The sequence below is a fragment of the Protopterus annectens genome, chromosome 9.part0 (genome assembly GCF_019279795.1).
Source record: "Protopterus annectens isolate FY-2018-M chromosome 9.part0, PAN1.0, whole genome shotgun sequence".
Lineage (NCBI taxonomy): Eukaryota > Metazoa > Chordata > Ceratodontiformes > Protopteridae > Protopterus > Protopterus annectens.
Genome location: NC_056743.1, coordinates 798,451,373 through 798,466,098, shown reverse-complemented (window position 1 = coordinate 798,466,098; position 14,726 = coordinate 798,451,373). Strand labels below are relative to the sequence as shown.

Here is a 14,726-nt window from a genome sequence, read left to right as displayed (position 1 = left end):
TTTAAGTTTTCTCATAATCTGATTTTTCAGCTAAAAAATAACACAGACACTAAAAACACTAACATACCATTGTCAGACTAGCCCTAAAAATTGTCAAATTTTCCCCAAGCTAATATAGACTTTGTCATTGTCTAGAACCATATACCTTATTCCATTCTATGTACAAGTCAAGTTCCTTCTGGGAAACACCAGGTTGAACTTTGCGCAGTGCATTTTCAAAGTCTTTGTAACATGTTGGTTGGAGCTGACCCCCCATTCCATGAAGATGGACTGCAGCAGCCTGCTGGCAAAGTTGTGCCAACTCACTACCAGAATAGCCTTCTGTGTGCTGCACAATGGCAACCATCTCTCTTTCGCTAAGACAGTAGTTCTGTTGTGCCAAAGCATGATGTAAGAGCTGTCTTCTTGCAATGCTATCTGGTGGTGCAATATAAAAGCACCTAGTAAAACATCGGTGTGCATTTTCATCAAGGTCTTGGGGACATTGTGTGGCCCCAATTATTATAACATTCTCACCAGATGAGCTGGCTATGGTATCCAGATAGGAAAGTAACTGGGACTTTAAAATACTAAGACCACTTTCTTCAGTTACACATGCAGACAGCAGAGAATCAATTTCACTGATAAATATAACTGATGGCTGTCGACATCCAGCTATAAGAAATATTGTCCTCAAGATTTTTTCTGCCTCACCTTTCCATTTGGACAGTAGTGATGTACCACTAATTCTCAAGAATGTAGCTCCAAGTTGTGTTGCTATACATTTGCTAAGCAAAGTTTTGCCACCACCACGAGGACCAAACAACAATATGGTTCTAGGTGGCCTGTTGACACCAGTATAAGCACCAGGCCTTAATACAGGCCACACTAGTTCTTCTTCAATTACAGCTTTGATTGCAACCTGGCCAATAATATCTGTCCACTGTACTGGTGATCCACACTCTATAATTTCACTGTTTACAAGTTCGACAACATGAGGGTCCATATTTTTTAACTGCTCTTCTGACTGAATACATGAAGTTGATGGTTTTATACCCATCACCTGTAATCTTTGTGCAAAAGTAGGTCCATGGTCATTGCTTCCCCTTTCACCATTTATTACTGGAGGAGAAAATGCATCATTGGATCTTAAAGGAGTGTCTCCAGCACTATATGTAGGCGATACCATCGTCTTCATTGGTGGGCTGCCAAACTTTCCAGCATGTTCCTCACCTATTGGTCTTTTTCCAGGCTTAAATGCTACTTGTGGAGTTTCAATAAGTCTGGTGAAACCATTTCCTCTACACTCACTTGTAATATTTTCATCAGGCATTTGATATGGGGATTCAGACGACTTTTGCTGTTCATAATTGTACTTTCTATACCTATCACCATCTTCTTCCCCTGCCATGTCAAAAGCTTTTCTTTTCAGGGAGTTTGCAGAGTCACCACCAAATGAAGGCACTGCCACGGGTGCCAGACTATGACACTGATAACTGTAACTGGGGACTAAAGGTGGTCTAGATGGAGGGAGAGGGGTTGGTGCAGCAATTCCTGATGATAGATAAGACCCTGGGGGATGCACCCCACCATAGCTAGGTCCAATACCAGGCTGAGGTGGATAACTATTTGAAGAATAGTTATATCCTGTAGCAGATGAGCTGTACCCAGGGACAAGAGCCTGTGGGGGATGAGCTGGCTGTAGAAGTCCGGAACCATGTAATGGAGGAGGGGGAGGAGCATGGGTTGCAGGAAGTGCTGACGGTGGCTGGCTGCAGTAACCTGATGCCAGGTAGGTACCATTATAACCTGAGCTGTAGTCCTGAGATACACCAAGACCAATGGAACTAGAATGGCCACCACATGCGCTGTTGACATAAGAGGGTTCTGCAAGGTTACTAGCTACTAAAGCAGAGCTTCCAATCCCTGGAGGACCACCCCCTGGTGGAATTGTTGATGAAACAGCTGGCTTGGAGCTTGTCAGACCATCATGTATAGCATTCAAAGAGTAAGGGCTTTCAGCACTGTGTGTCATCTGCCAAGGTTCAAGATCTCCTTTCTGTCCATTAAGGGGTCCAAAAGTTCCATCTGTGTAGTTAGTCACTCCTGGTCTCTCGTAAGCCGAATCCAAAACTCCTGAATATTTTTCTGCATACCGTTTTAAAAGGTTGGAGGCAGTAAGTGCAGAGATGTCATCATTTGCCCAAGCATAATTGTACCGCTGCCGACTGCTAGGATAGACTTCTGGTTTATGTGCTGGTGATGATGTGGTAGAAGAGACATCAAGGTGTTGCTCTGGCCACTGGTTTAGGGACTGAGCATGTTCTGGTGTCCAGTGCATTTTCAACCGACCTGAAAACGAAAAACAACAATAAATAATTAGTTTTCAGTTAATGGTCTAGATATTTTTATTTAATCAGAAACATTTCTTTGTTTTACTATCTGAGAATTTTTCTGTGCACAGAAAAGATACTTAGAAGCAGACAGCAACACTTTCAGTTAAACATTAACTATAAATCTCGATAAGCTGTTTCATTACAAACACATTTCACATTTGCAACTCACTTTACAAATGCACAATACCATTCGTTTTTATCCTATTAAGGCAATCAAGCACACAAAATTATACTCCTAAAAATAATAAACAGTTTTGGAGGGTTCAAATAGAAAAAGAAGCTTCTTAAAATTGCTTCTGCATGCAAAATTAAATGCAAGCTGTGCAGATTTCTTATGCAACTATTGACTTTTTTTTTTTTATAATTTTAAACTGACTGACACAGTAATCTGGCAACTGCTCTTAATCTATATGCTTTTTGTACTTACAAATAAAATTAAATCATAACTTGGAATTTCTCTTTGTGTCTGTCTAATGTGGAGGACAAAGAACTTGGTGTTAGCCATAACAGCTTTCTCTTATTAAATCCCTGCACACTCAGTCAGTAATGACATGTCACCAGAAACAGCTGGGGTACATCCAGTGACATAAAGAAAGCTCATATTTAATAGAATATAGGAGTTTAGTTATTTATTTAGTGACCAATGAAAGTAACTGCTTGCCTTAAATGTCATTCTGAAGAAAGAGACCGCATGCATGGTAGCAAAATGAGAGCATAGCAGGGTGTTACTGCAAACGTTGCCCTGTCTCATTTGTACATCAAAATGTTATGAAAAACAACTCAGATATATATATTTTTATGTAGACAAAACTACAGTCTTGAGGCCAAACAAGACAAAAGGAAAAACAGCCCCACCAGTTACTTTAAGAATTAAAGCTCCTGGCATTAGATCACTATGTGGTAGATATGGTTAACATATCCTGTCAGTATAGCGAGTACTCCAAAACAGAAAGCTCATGATGAATTAATCTGTGATCAATTAAATGTAGCAAATTTTAAAACTGAGCAGTTTACACACACACACACACACACACACAGTGCATATAAAATGAACAGTCAAAGGCTTGACAACAATAAAGATTAGCAACACAATTAAGGTGCAGTTTATAGGATTCAAACCATAAAAATGAAGCTGGTGAAAATGAATCCATCAAAATCTTAACACTGCAAATCAAAAGGCAAAACAAAAATGCAAACACACAGATCACAAGAGACACTACAGAAAAAAGTCAGCATTTCTGAAAGGGAGCTATGCCCCTTGCACCTCCCACAGCCCCTTTGCTTAATACATAAAGTCCACAGACACAAACATGGGAAAGTCAAGAGCTCCACAAAATGTGCTCCGTTTTTGATACAAAACCCAATTCTGCACTTTTAACACTTAACCACTTTCTTTCTAATGCCTTTTGATCAGGGAACATTGAACCACAGAGAATTGTTGTAAGTGGTGTCACAAAACAACATGCTCCCCATTTCCCATTCCAATCTCAGTAGGTCTCAACATCACTAGCATTTCCTTTCTAATCATCCATCTTGCATGAGAAAGGTCCTGCATCAAATAACACTAGCAATAATGATGCTGCATCACTCCTGTTACATATGTGCAGCAGTGTGGTATTGACAGGTCTGCTCTTCTTCTGGCATTATTAACAAGGGACCGTTTTATGTTCCACAAACTGCATGATCCCTCCAATTGTCTGCAGGCTTGTGCATGACATGTTTCAGCAGCTGATACCATGCTGACCATTCTTCAGCTTTATTCTTACATCTGATCGTAATACTGATAATAACCCTATTTTCCCAAGCTCTGTCGCATAAAGGGATAAAGCCTTGACTACATCACAGCAACACGACTTCAACTAGTGGCTCGAGTGTCTGTAGGAGCTGCCTGGGGAAGATGATAGGGAGTACCCACTGCTGGCTCACCCATCCTGAGGGACAGGAGGGTCTCTAGCTCACTGCATGGATGATCATTCAATGAAGTTTTCAGGCAACTAGGCTTGCACTAACACACTGCTTTTGCATTACCCAGACAAGGGGAGATTACTGTCCAAAGACACATTTCCCCTCAGGAGACAGTGGCTGCAGTCTCAGAGGAGCCATTAAAAGGGGAGGCTGTGCTCCAATAGAGAGAAACTAGGTTAGCCTAAGGACCAGCAAGCTGGCCCACTCCCTACAAACTCACTCTCACGGGGAAGTAGAGTGCTGATGGGGGATTCCCGGCAGGAATGAATGGGCCACAAGTTTCTCTCCCCGCACAGATATACTAATTTCCTGTTCTACTAAAACAAATATGCCAAATAGGCAAAGATGAAGAGGGGAGGAGAAACCATGAGGCAAACTCATAAGCGGCCAAAAAAAAAAAAAGACAAAAGACAAGAGCATAAGACAGTGCAGACTGCTCTTGGACCTCCATTTGCTGCCATCACTTATAGTTAGTGAAGCCAAGTAAGTCTATTACTTATCCCATCCTTCCACCCGTATCCACAACTGTGCACTTGTGCCGGGTGTCATGCATTGCTTTTGAGTAGAGCGCCAAATGTTTCAGTACGTTACATAAACCTCTACACATCAGTCCCTCCCCATGAAATTAGCTTTGTGAATTACTATCACAAGCTTATGCAAGTTTAGTCCGGACTAAAAAATGCAGATGGGTTGGTATACCGATTTCTGCTGTCAGTGATATCAATCGCTTGGCAGTGGAGAGGCCCTCCTATAGTGCTGCATCACTGAGAAACAGGAGCCTAGCTCAGTAAAAGACAGGGACATGAATATGAGCTAGCATTTGGTTTATCCTCAGAGTGACAGGACAGGAGACACCACTCTCCATCTTCCACGTCCTACCTGGATGAAGTGCAATTTTACAGTGGGGAGACACACCTGTCTCATTCCAGAAATCCTGACTATAGTAACACTGATCATCTTCCTCCATTTATGTTACCAAGTTTTTGCTTTTAGAAAGAACACTGTGCACTTGATGAAGGCAATACAATGGAAAAGGAAGAACCTTGTTTCCTCAAAACAGAGATACTGCAAAGTTTTCATGAACCTAATCCATCAAGGTTCCCCATCTCTGAGCATTTTCAAGTTACTGTAGATTTCATTTACTAATGGCTAAATTTTCATTTTCAGACTCCTAAAAATCAGACATATTTCTATGACTACCGTGCAGGCTATCTTTATTTGGCAATCAGCTCTCAAAACAAGGCCATCTGGTTATTACACATCATTTTACACAGTAAAAGAACAAATACCTAAGCATCTTGGCATTCTTACTGCCAACAGAGGACTTTAAGCAACATTACGAAAATTGTACTCCTCAAATATTTTATCCATGTGGTCCATGCACTAAAGTCACGTGGTACAGTAGCAGGTTACAGTTCTTATTGAATATCCACTAACAAAGGTGTGCCAGACTTCAGGGCCAAGGTGCCAAAGTCATCATTTAACTCCGATGGTTATGCATTACTATCACATGAAGGATGGCACTCCATGATAAGCACCATATTCTTACATGAGATTTCATGCTTGGTTAAGGTAAAGTGATTCCGTAGCTGACCTGAACAGCAGATTAACGGACATTCCTTTCAAGGGAGGAGTATTGGATATCAATGTGCAGGATGCTGTGGGGCTGCAAAGGCCCTAAACATCAGATGCAATACACTGAACAAAGGGAATATCTGTGCAATTACAGTGGCCCGGAAAGTTACTTTTCAGACATCTGTACTTCTATCTGCTAAGGCAACAGCCACTTCAGTACTCCTACCTACAAAGGGGCAGAAGACACATTAACTACTCAATAATCCTCTATAACCAAGACTCAAAAGAAAGAGCTTCCCCTAACACTGCTCCCTAGGAGCCTTCTTGGGTGGGAAAGGGCTGCCAGAAGGTGCCTGTGCTTCAGTATGATGAGTGTCTTCTGTAACTTATCCAAAGCAACTATTCATTTAGAACACAAAGAGCAATAATAAGAACACTTGCCTTTGTACTTCCCACAACACAATTCTCTTCTGGGAAGAGTTTTATGGCGAAAGAAGAAAAGAAAAGAAAAAAAAAACATTGCTGACGATAACTTCATGCCTTTCCTGAATACGTTTTTATGTTTTCTTACCCTTACTTAACAGCTACATTGGCAGTAGGAGTGTGGCCAAAGGTACCTCTGCATAACATTTTGTTTATGAGGGTTTGGCTAAAAGCACCTCTGTATAGCATTCTGTTTATTGGCAATGCCCACTGCATAAAAGGAGGCATATTACACATCATCAAACACCAAAGTAAGGGGCTCATAACCAATTCATACAACTACCTCTAATATTGGAATACTGTACCCATGGTTATATTCTTATTTGCACATTTTGCAATATAGCAATATTTCTTACTTACAAGAGTTAATCTGATAATACTTCTGCACCATGGTGTAGAGTTCTACTACCTTAAACTACATGTCTCCACAGATTCATCTCCACCCACATTAATCAATGTCATAATGCATTATATGTAAAAGTCCCATACACTACTGAACTGCTTCACAATCTACTTTTCCAGTGCAACATATTATTCTGTGATGTACTGTTTTTGTGTATCTTTGGCCTGGTTTGTGGCCGAAAAGGGTCCCAGACCTGACCACTTAGGTGGCTACCAAACAGCTAGTTACTTCCTTAAATCCTGACATCATGTGTCTCACTGTGACCCTTTGTGTCTTACCCTTCAATCATGCAGCAATGTACTCCTTCAGTCCTGGGATCACCTCTGACATTATTCATCCCACCATGACCCTCTGTGTCTTACCCTTCAACCACACAGCAAAGCAGTGGTTCAGTACTGGCCAGTTTCCTTTCGGCTACCCATATAGTCTAATGCCCTTGGTGAAGTCCACACAGACCATGTCCTCTGGTAATCCCTGCTCAAGGTCTCCTTGGCGCAGTTACACAAATGAATTAGATATGAATTATAGCTCCTTTTAGTCACAAGGCAATGATGGTTGTTTTCCAGGATACCACCAACCTGTAGAAAAACAGCTAGCGTGTGTGGTTCACTGCAGTTTGCTCGCTCGTGCTTTTGCAGAAAGGTAATACCGTTACTGTACTTCGACAATCTTAACTGATCTTTAAAAGCTCTCCAGCAGGGGATCAGCCAGCACACTTGGCAGTGTCCTAAAGATCCTGGGAGACAGACCACCTGATCCCTGTGCCTTATGTTACCTCACAGCAGTGAATAAATTGTCCAGCACATCCATTTCTCTGTTCTGGTGTTGACCCACTGTACACCCTACTCTATTCTACCTTTTGCCTAGGACGTCACCCTTTCCTGTGGGATGACTGAGACAAATTATTCCTTCAGGACTTCTGCTACTTTCCCAACTTCTCAGATCTCCTTCCCTAAGTCACATCTGTTGCTATCGTCTTCCTTTTTCTTGATTGATGTTTTTTAACTTACACTCAACTTTCATGAACTATTAATGCAGACAAATCCTGTAATACTAGAACATACCAAACACTTTCATGAACTATTAATGCAGACAAATCCTTTAATACTAGAACATACCAAACAAAACTTTAACATTAATATGTAGCAATACCTAGAGAGAAAAATGAATTGTTCTGTTTTGTTATGTTTAAATGTGGGTGCTAAAAGGTTTCACAGACATTTGTTCTGGTACCAAAGTTTCACATTAATATAAGGAATGCTGTACATTTACTAAGATTGTACATGGGATGTCTGTAATCTACATGGTGTCCCAAAGAATGGTAAAATACAGATTTATTATATCATATAAATGACTAAATCTTTCTTTCAGCAGCACATGTGTAGAAAATTACTTTCCAGACAACTCAGACAAAAAATACTGGACAGAGAAACACCTTCGCCCATATCTCCCAGCTACCTTTGTATTGTTGCATTATTCCCACCTCACCATTTCCCAAGACGCTTTTCTTTTAAAATGGCTGAAAAGCCTTCTGTGGGTTTTTGCTATCACTGTGCAGGTGGCCCCTTTTGACTCACCAACTAAGGTACAGGTTCAGTTTATCAGTGGCCTACTCCAAGAGGATTCTTTTGAACCTGCTTCATCTATCTGATACTACAAAATTGATCCCTGCATATACCATCAGAGGCGTAGCTGGCCCAATCAGTGACATGGGCCAATACCACAAGCCAGCGCCCCACTCCGGTACCTCTTCAACTCAAAAGCCCTGTAATAACAAGATTGCTACCTTCACATGCTCCCACCTAAAACTCCCACACTACTAACTCCACACCTAAATCATCATTTCTTTGCCTACTTTAACTTAATTCAGAGATCTTGCTCAGAACACCTTTTCATAAATCTTTTGCATGCATGCCTCTGGCCTACCTTACTCATATTCTCAAACTTTCATTTTTTGCTTTTATTATCCATTGTACCCACAATATTGTTTTCCTCTGTAATATTGTTAATTTGTCTCTATTCGTATGTATTTGTATGTTTGTTTGGGGCTTTTCCTCTCGGGTCTCCACTGAAAAAGGGTAATTCTTACCCAGCTGGACCAACCCGGTTAACAAATGCAAATAAATAATAAACATCCAAACCCCCCTATAGTAAGAACCCAGTAGCTACACTGCAACTATTAGATTGCAACATTTACAGTCTTTGCTGAAGAGCATAAACAATGATAGAACTGCTAGTGTAAGGTACACTATAGTGACAAGGTTATTACAGTTATAACCACGATTTTTAAGTGAAGATTAAAAAAAAAAAAAAAAAAAAAAAACACTTTGCACCTAAGGCAATTGCCCCTCTTACCCTGTCCTGGTAATGCTTCTGTATTTCATGTCAAAATTCCATAAAGCCTTGTTAGGAGAAACTTCATCTCAGTCTAGTCCATATTAATAGACTCACCTTCTGGGTCAACATATTTAATAGAGTTAAAGCTCTTAACTTGAGAAACGTTTGCTTTGGCTATCACTTTTACCAGGCATGTTAACAACTGTAATCCATCTTTACTTTACTTTATTTATTTATTTATTTAAATTTGTTGACCGGGAGTGTCCGACTGGACATAGGTCCATTTTCAGTGGAGGCCCGGGGAGAAAAGCTCCACAGTAAAATAAACAGACAGTAGTTACATTGGATTACATAGCGATTAACAATTTAACATAGCAATTACTTACAACATATTTACAGATAAAGAACATAGTACATCAGTAGACAACTAGAATCGTTATCTGTGAAGTACATAACAGACATTAACAAATGTTACAATGAGAAGTTCCTGCTGTATAATAAGTACTAGGCTTATGAGCATCTGAGCTTGCTATAATCAAGGTAGTTAGTGGAGTGGAAATAAAGGTAGTGGTTGGATGGGGTGGATGATATTAGAGTGGGAGTTGCAAGGGCACAGCCAGCATGTTTTTAGGTGCGCTTTTAGTAAAGTTTTGAAGTGGGTGCATGATGGTATGGAGGTAATTGTGGGTGGGAGTGAGTTCCATAATTTGGCTATGGCACAAGAGAACAGTGCTTCACCAGCAGATTTATTGGCTTTAGTGATCTGCAAGTGATTTTTGTTGCTGGATCTTAGTGGTCTGGTGGTGCGATAGGGTTGGAGTAGATTCTGGAGGGATGGGACATTTAGTGGATGATTTACTAGTTTGTGGGTGAGTGAGAGTTGATACCACTGAAGGAGGTGAGGGAGTTCAAGCCAGCCCAGTTCAGCAAGTGAGAGACAGTGGTGACTACGGTAGGATGCCCCTGTGGCGAATTTGGCAATTTTGTTGTAGCAGGTCTCTAGCTTGTTTAGATCACATTGCCTTAGGTTGGCATATATTGGAGAGGCATAAAGTAGGGTGGAGATACGGTGGGAATTTGCTATTGAAATCTTTGCTGCTTTGGTGAGAAATTGCTTATTTCTGTATAACGCTCCTAGTTTTTGGTGGACTTTTTTTATGGTCATGGATATGTGAATGTCAAATTTTAGTTTATTGTCTATTTCCACTCCTAGCAATTTGGTGTGTTCAGTTGGGTATACAGTGGTGTTGTCTTTTGCTGTGATGTTAAAGTGAGAGTCGTTTTGAGTATGTTTGGTGGGTTGGAAGATGAGTAGTTTAGTTTTGTTTGGGTTGAGTATTAATTGGGTATTGGATAACCATGTTTCAACAGAGGAAAAGGCTTTCTGTGTGACTTTTTGCAGTTTGGGTAGGGACTGGACTGAGCAGATGATGGTTGAGTCATCTGCGTATTGTATGAGTGTGCCATGTTTGGTGGCAGAGGCTAGATTATTGGTGTAAACAGAGAAGAGTAGGGGTCCAAGGATGGATCCTTGGGGAACCCCTATGGAGACAAGTAGTTGGGGAGATATGTCATTCTGCCACACAACGGATTGTTGGCGGTCAGACAGGTAACTCTGAAACCAGTTGGTGACTGATTGTGAGAAGGATAGCTTATTTTGAGGACAGAGATAAGTTGTTTGTTTGGGACCATGTCAAATGCTTTAGATAGGTCTAGGAAAGTAGCAGAGGAGAGGTAGCCATTGTTTTTATGCTGAAGGATAGTGTTAGTAAAGGAGAGTAAGGCAGTGGTGGTGCTATGGTTTGGTCGGAAACCATGCTGAGTACTGGAAAGGAGGTTGTTAGGAAGGAGGTAGTCTGAGACCTGAGAGTGTATGCATCTCTCTAGTATTTTGGAGAGTGGAGAGAGAATAGCTATGGGGCGGTAACTGGTTAGTTCTGCGGAGGGTCCGCCTTTGTGGAGGGGAATTATATGTGATACTTTCCACAGTGTGGGAACGTAACTTTCTGACAGAGATCGGTTAATCAAGATGGATACTGGGTAGGCCAGAGCATCAGCTGCAATTTGTAGGTATTGACTTGGGAGGTTGTCTGCTGCTAATTTGGTGGGTTTAAGTTTAGTTAAGAGTTTTTTTATGTTGGAGGGAGGTACAGGAGAAAAAGAGAAGGCAGTGAGGAGATTACTAGTTGAAGGTGTGGGTTGGAGGGGAGGGTTGTGTTGTTTAGCTAGTGATAGTATGGTTTGGGTGAAGTGTGTGTTGAATGAGGTAGCAATATTTTCTGAGGAGTGAGGGATGTTAGGAGGAGGGGTACTGACTTTACCTGGGTGGAGGATGGAGTTTATGTAGGACCAGAATTGTTTGGGGCTGTGTTGTGAGGAGTCTAGGGCAGACTGGTAGTATTGGAATTTGTCCTGTTTTATTAGCTTTTTGACTCTATTGCGTAGTTCTAGGAATTTCTGTCTAGCTGAGGGGGTTTTGGTTTTGCGCCAGTGCTCCCAGGCTTTATCCCTGTTTTTCATTTCTGACTTAGTGGTTTTCTGTAGCCATGGGGAGGGTTGTGCTTTGGTTCTGGAAAATCTTATGGGGGCATGGTAATTAAGGATGTCCAGGAAGGTAGTATTAAAAAAAATTCAACTGCGCCATCTAGACTGAGGTACTTTAGAGGATGCCAGTTACATTCTTTGAGGGATGAGATGAATGTGAGTCATTCCCTCCAGTACAGCTCTTTGGATTGTGCACCTTTAACTCCTAGTGGGCGTGGCTTGAGCCTTTAAAAAATAAAGTTATCACCTTAGAATTCTAACAAATACTCATTGACATAGGTCAAATATCAATACAATTGTGTTTGCCATCATGTATGCTTCAAGATAAAATATTCTGATACCTTGTACAGGGCATGGGTTTGGAATTATTAATGCAAATATGAACAAGCAATATTTAACGCCTAGAGGGGCAGTAGGGGGTAACTGCAGATGCACCTGGAGGCGTCACTCGGATGTACAAGGTATCAGAATATTTTATCTTGGGGGCATGGTAATTAAGGATGTTCAGGAAGGTAGTATTAAAAAATTCAACTGCATCATTTAGACTGAGGTACTTTAGAGGATGCCAGTTACATTCTTTGAGGGATGAGATGAATGTGAGTGGGTTAAAGTTTAGTTTTTTACGTATTTGACGGTAGATGACAGGTTTAGCTTGGTATAGGTATTTTTTGGGTAGGAATGTTGGGGAGTGATCACTGAGGCTATCTGATAAGCAGCCTGTTATATATGACTGGGGGCTCTTACTGACTAGTATCCAATCCAGGGTAGTGTGCTTGCTGGAGTTTTTATTTAACCTGGTTGGTGACTGGACTAGTTGGGTGAAGCCATGAAGGTGTACATGATGGGTTGGATTGTTGCCAGAACAGGACTGCCAGTCAATATTGAAATCACCTAAGATGATAGTTTCTTCATGTCTTTGCAGGCCCTCCTTGGTACTTCAGATAGAGGTCTATCTGCTTGATACAAAGAGAATCAGTATCCAACGGTGAAAAAACTACTCCTTGATGAGCACCCACTAATAAACCAGCACAATGCAGTTAGGAACACCAGTATACACATCCATTGCTAATGCATGGTAGTGGTGGCTGCTCTGAAATGCAAAAATGTGGCCTCTGCATCTCACGCAGGCACTGGAAGAAAACTATGCCGGGTAAATTAGCTCAAACATTAAAAATATATCCAGTGAAATTACCTTAGTAACTAACAATCAGCACACTGTGGTAGCAACTGTAAAAAATAATTCACACACAATTTAATTTTTTTATATGACTGGAACAACTGCAACATGCAGAAAAAGCTATTTGGAGTCACTTTTCATTTCAATAAGCATATCTATCAGCCATTCAGTGGATGTCGTCTGCTTCTCCAGGTCCTGATTTGAAGCGTTACCTGATCCAAGATAAATGAGAGGACAGTGGCCCAATCTCCCATGTATTACAAGGAGTGCATCTGACATACACAGCTGGCAGGGACAATGAACATCTTTTGCAGCTTTTGCTAAATACCTGGGCAGTCTCTCAAAAGATGTGCAGGCAGTCCAGCCTGGATTTTCCTAATTCTACAGTATTTATCAAAAGGTGGTAAGACTAAAGAGATGGAGCTTAGTAGGGTGATGCTCAACCACAAAGTAATAGGTAGGTCTTAAGCTGTAATATGGGGCAGCAATGTAATGCAATGAATAGCACTTTCACCACACAGCAAGACGTTCTCCAGTTGTTTTCTCAGCTGGGGTGCCTTCTGTGTAAGGTTTGCATGTCCTCCCCAAGTTTGCGTGGGTTTTCTCCTTGTTCTCTGGTTTTGTCTCAGCATCCCAGAGACATGCACTATGTGGACAAGACACTAAACTGAGTATAGGTGTGCCTGCAGCGTGTGAGAGAGAGAGAGAGAGATACATTAGAAAGACACAGTCCATCTGCTTCCATTCCCTACTTGCCTAGTAAACTCTGGATGGAGTTGTTTTTTCAAAGGATCGCTAGAGAAGCTGTGTGTGACATGTGGCATTCAATCAAACCTGTCATATGGTTAGCCTTAAGAGGCGTATTCCCATTCGCAGTACAAACACTTCACCCAAAAGCACAGGTCAGCGTTCTACAGCATCCAGTTCTGTGCCATACATACTAGGCCTGAAAACAGCATAAATCTGCAACATCTTTAATTAACCAAGCAACTTTCTCTGTTGCCTCCTTTCTAGTGAAGGGCATTCAAGCCAAAGAGTCTTGAAAAAGTAACTTTGCTAAACATGTCATATTACTTAGAAAATAAGTATGACATTTAAAAAGAATGACTTGCTTCTTTTGATGTAAACAGTCTCCGAAGTATGATGCATAGGGAATATAATATTCAAATGAGAGCATACGAATAACTATTTTTATTGCAGGATTGTTAAAGGCCGACTGCCTAGATTAAGATTTAGGACAGATTGTACATATATTACGTGTACTTGCTGAATGTCTCCTAAATGGAGGACCATCAATGCACAGGTAAACCAAGAGCTGCTAATTAACATCAGATGACTATAAAACACATTTTTGCTTTGAAATTTAAAGGTTTCTGTCCATCTTTCACGAGGTCTCATTTTTACATAATTTGTTAAAAAGTGACTTAGTTCTATTCAGGAAATGGCTAGAGAAGACAAATGTGTTATGAGAAGGGATTTACAGTGCAGCACACTATTTGTAGAAAATACAAAGGAGCAGGATGAACACATTGGAGTATGACTGGGTCTCTGATCACAATGAACGTATTATACGTATGAGACATGGATGTCAAGAAATTCACCACAAGACTAAAGACAATTCTTTGTAGTACACAGAGTTTCATGTGCTCTGCTTTACTATTAGTCAGAGGAGGAAAAAAAGGAAAGAACAAGCATGTGCAGAAGCGCAAAGTATTTCACTGCCTTGAAACGATGCTGCCAAACGCAAACAGCGGACAGAAACCAGGTGTACCATTGAACAGCTTTAAAAGGTACTAAATTCCTCGGCCTGCTTTTTTTCTACATAGCAGTGAGAAATGTTTCACAGCTTTTAAAGCTGTTTTAGCTT

The 14,726-nt window shown here is 40.9% G+C and overlaps 1 protein-coding gene across 1 annotated transcript in view; it reads right to left on the bottom strand.

The window, feature by feature from the left end:
* FIGNL2 (fidgetin like 2) overlaps nt 1-14,726 on the bottom strand; it is a 160,996-nt gene that overhangs the window by 2,114 nt on the left and 144,156 nt on the right. The window contains exon 2 of the mRNA XM_044083435.1: nt 1-2,331. This exon is cut by the window's left edge and continues 2,114 nt beyond it. Coding sequence (XP_043939370.1) covers nt 125-2,331 — 2,207 coding nt within the window. The 3' untranslated portion in view covers nt 1-124. The remainder of the gene's footprint in view (nt 2,332-14,726) is intronic.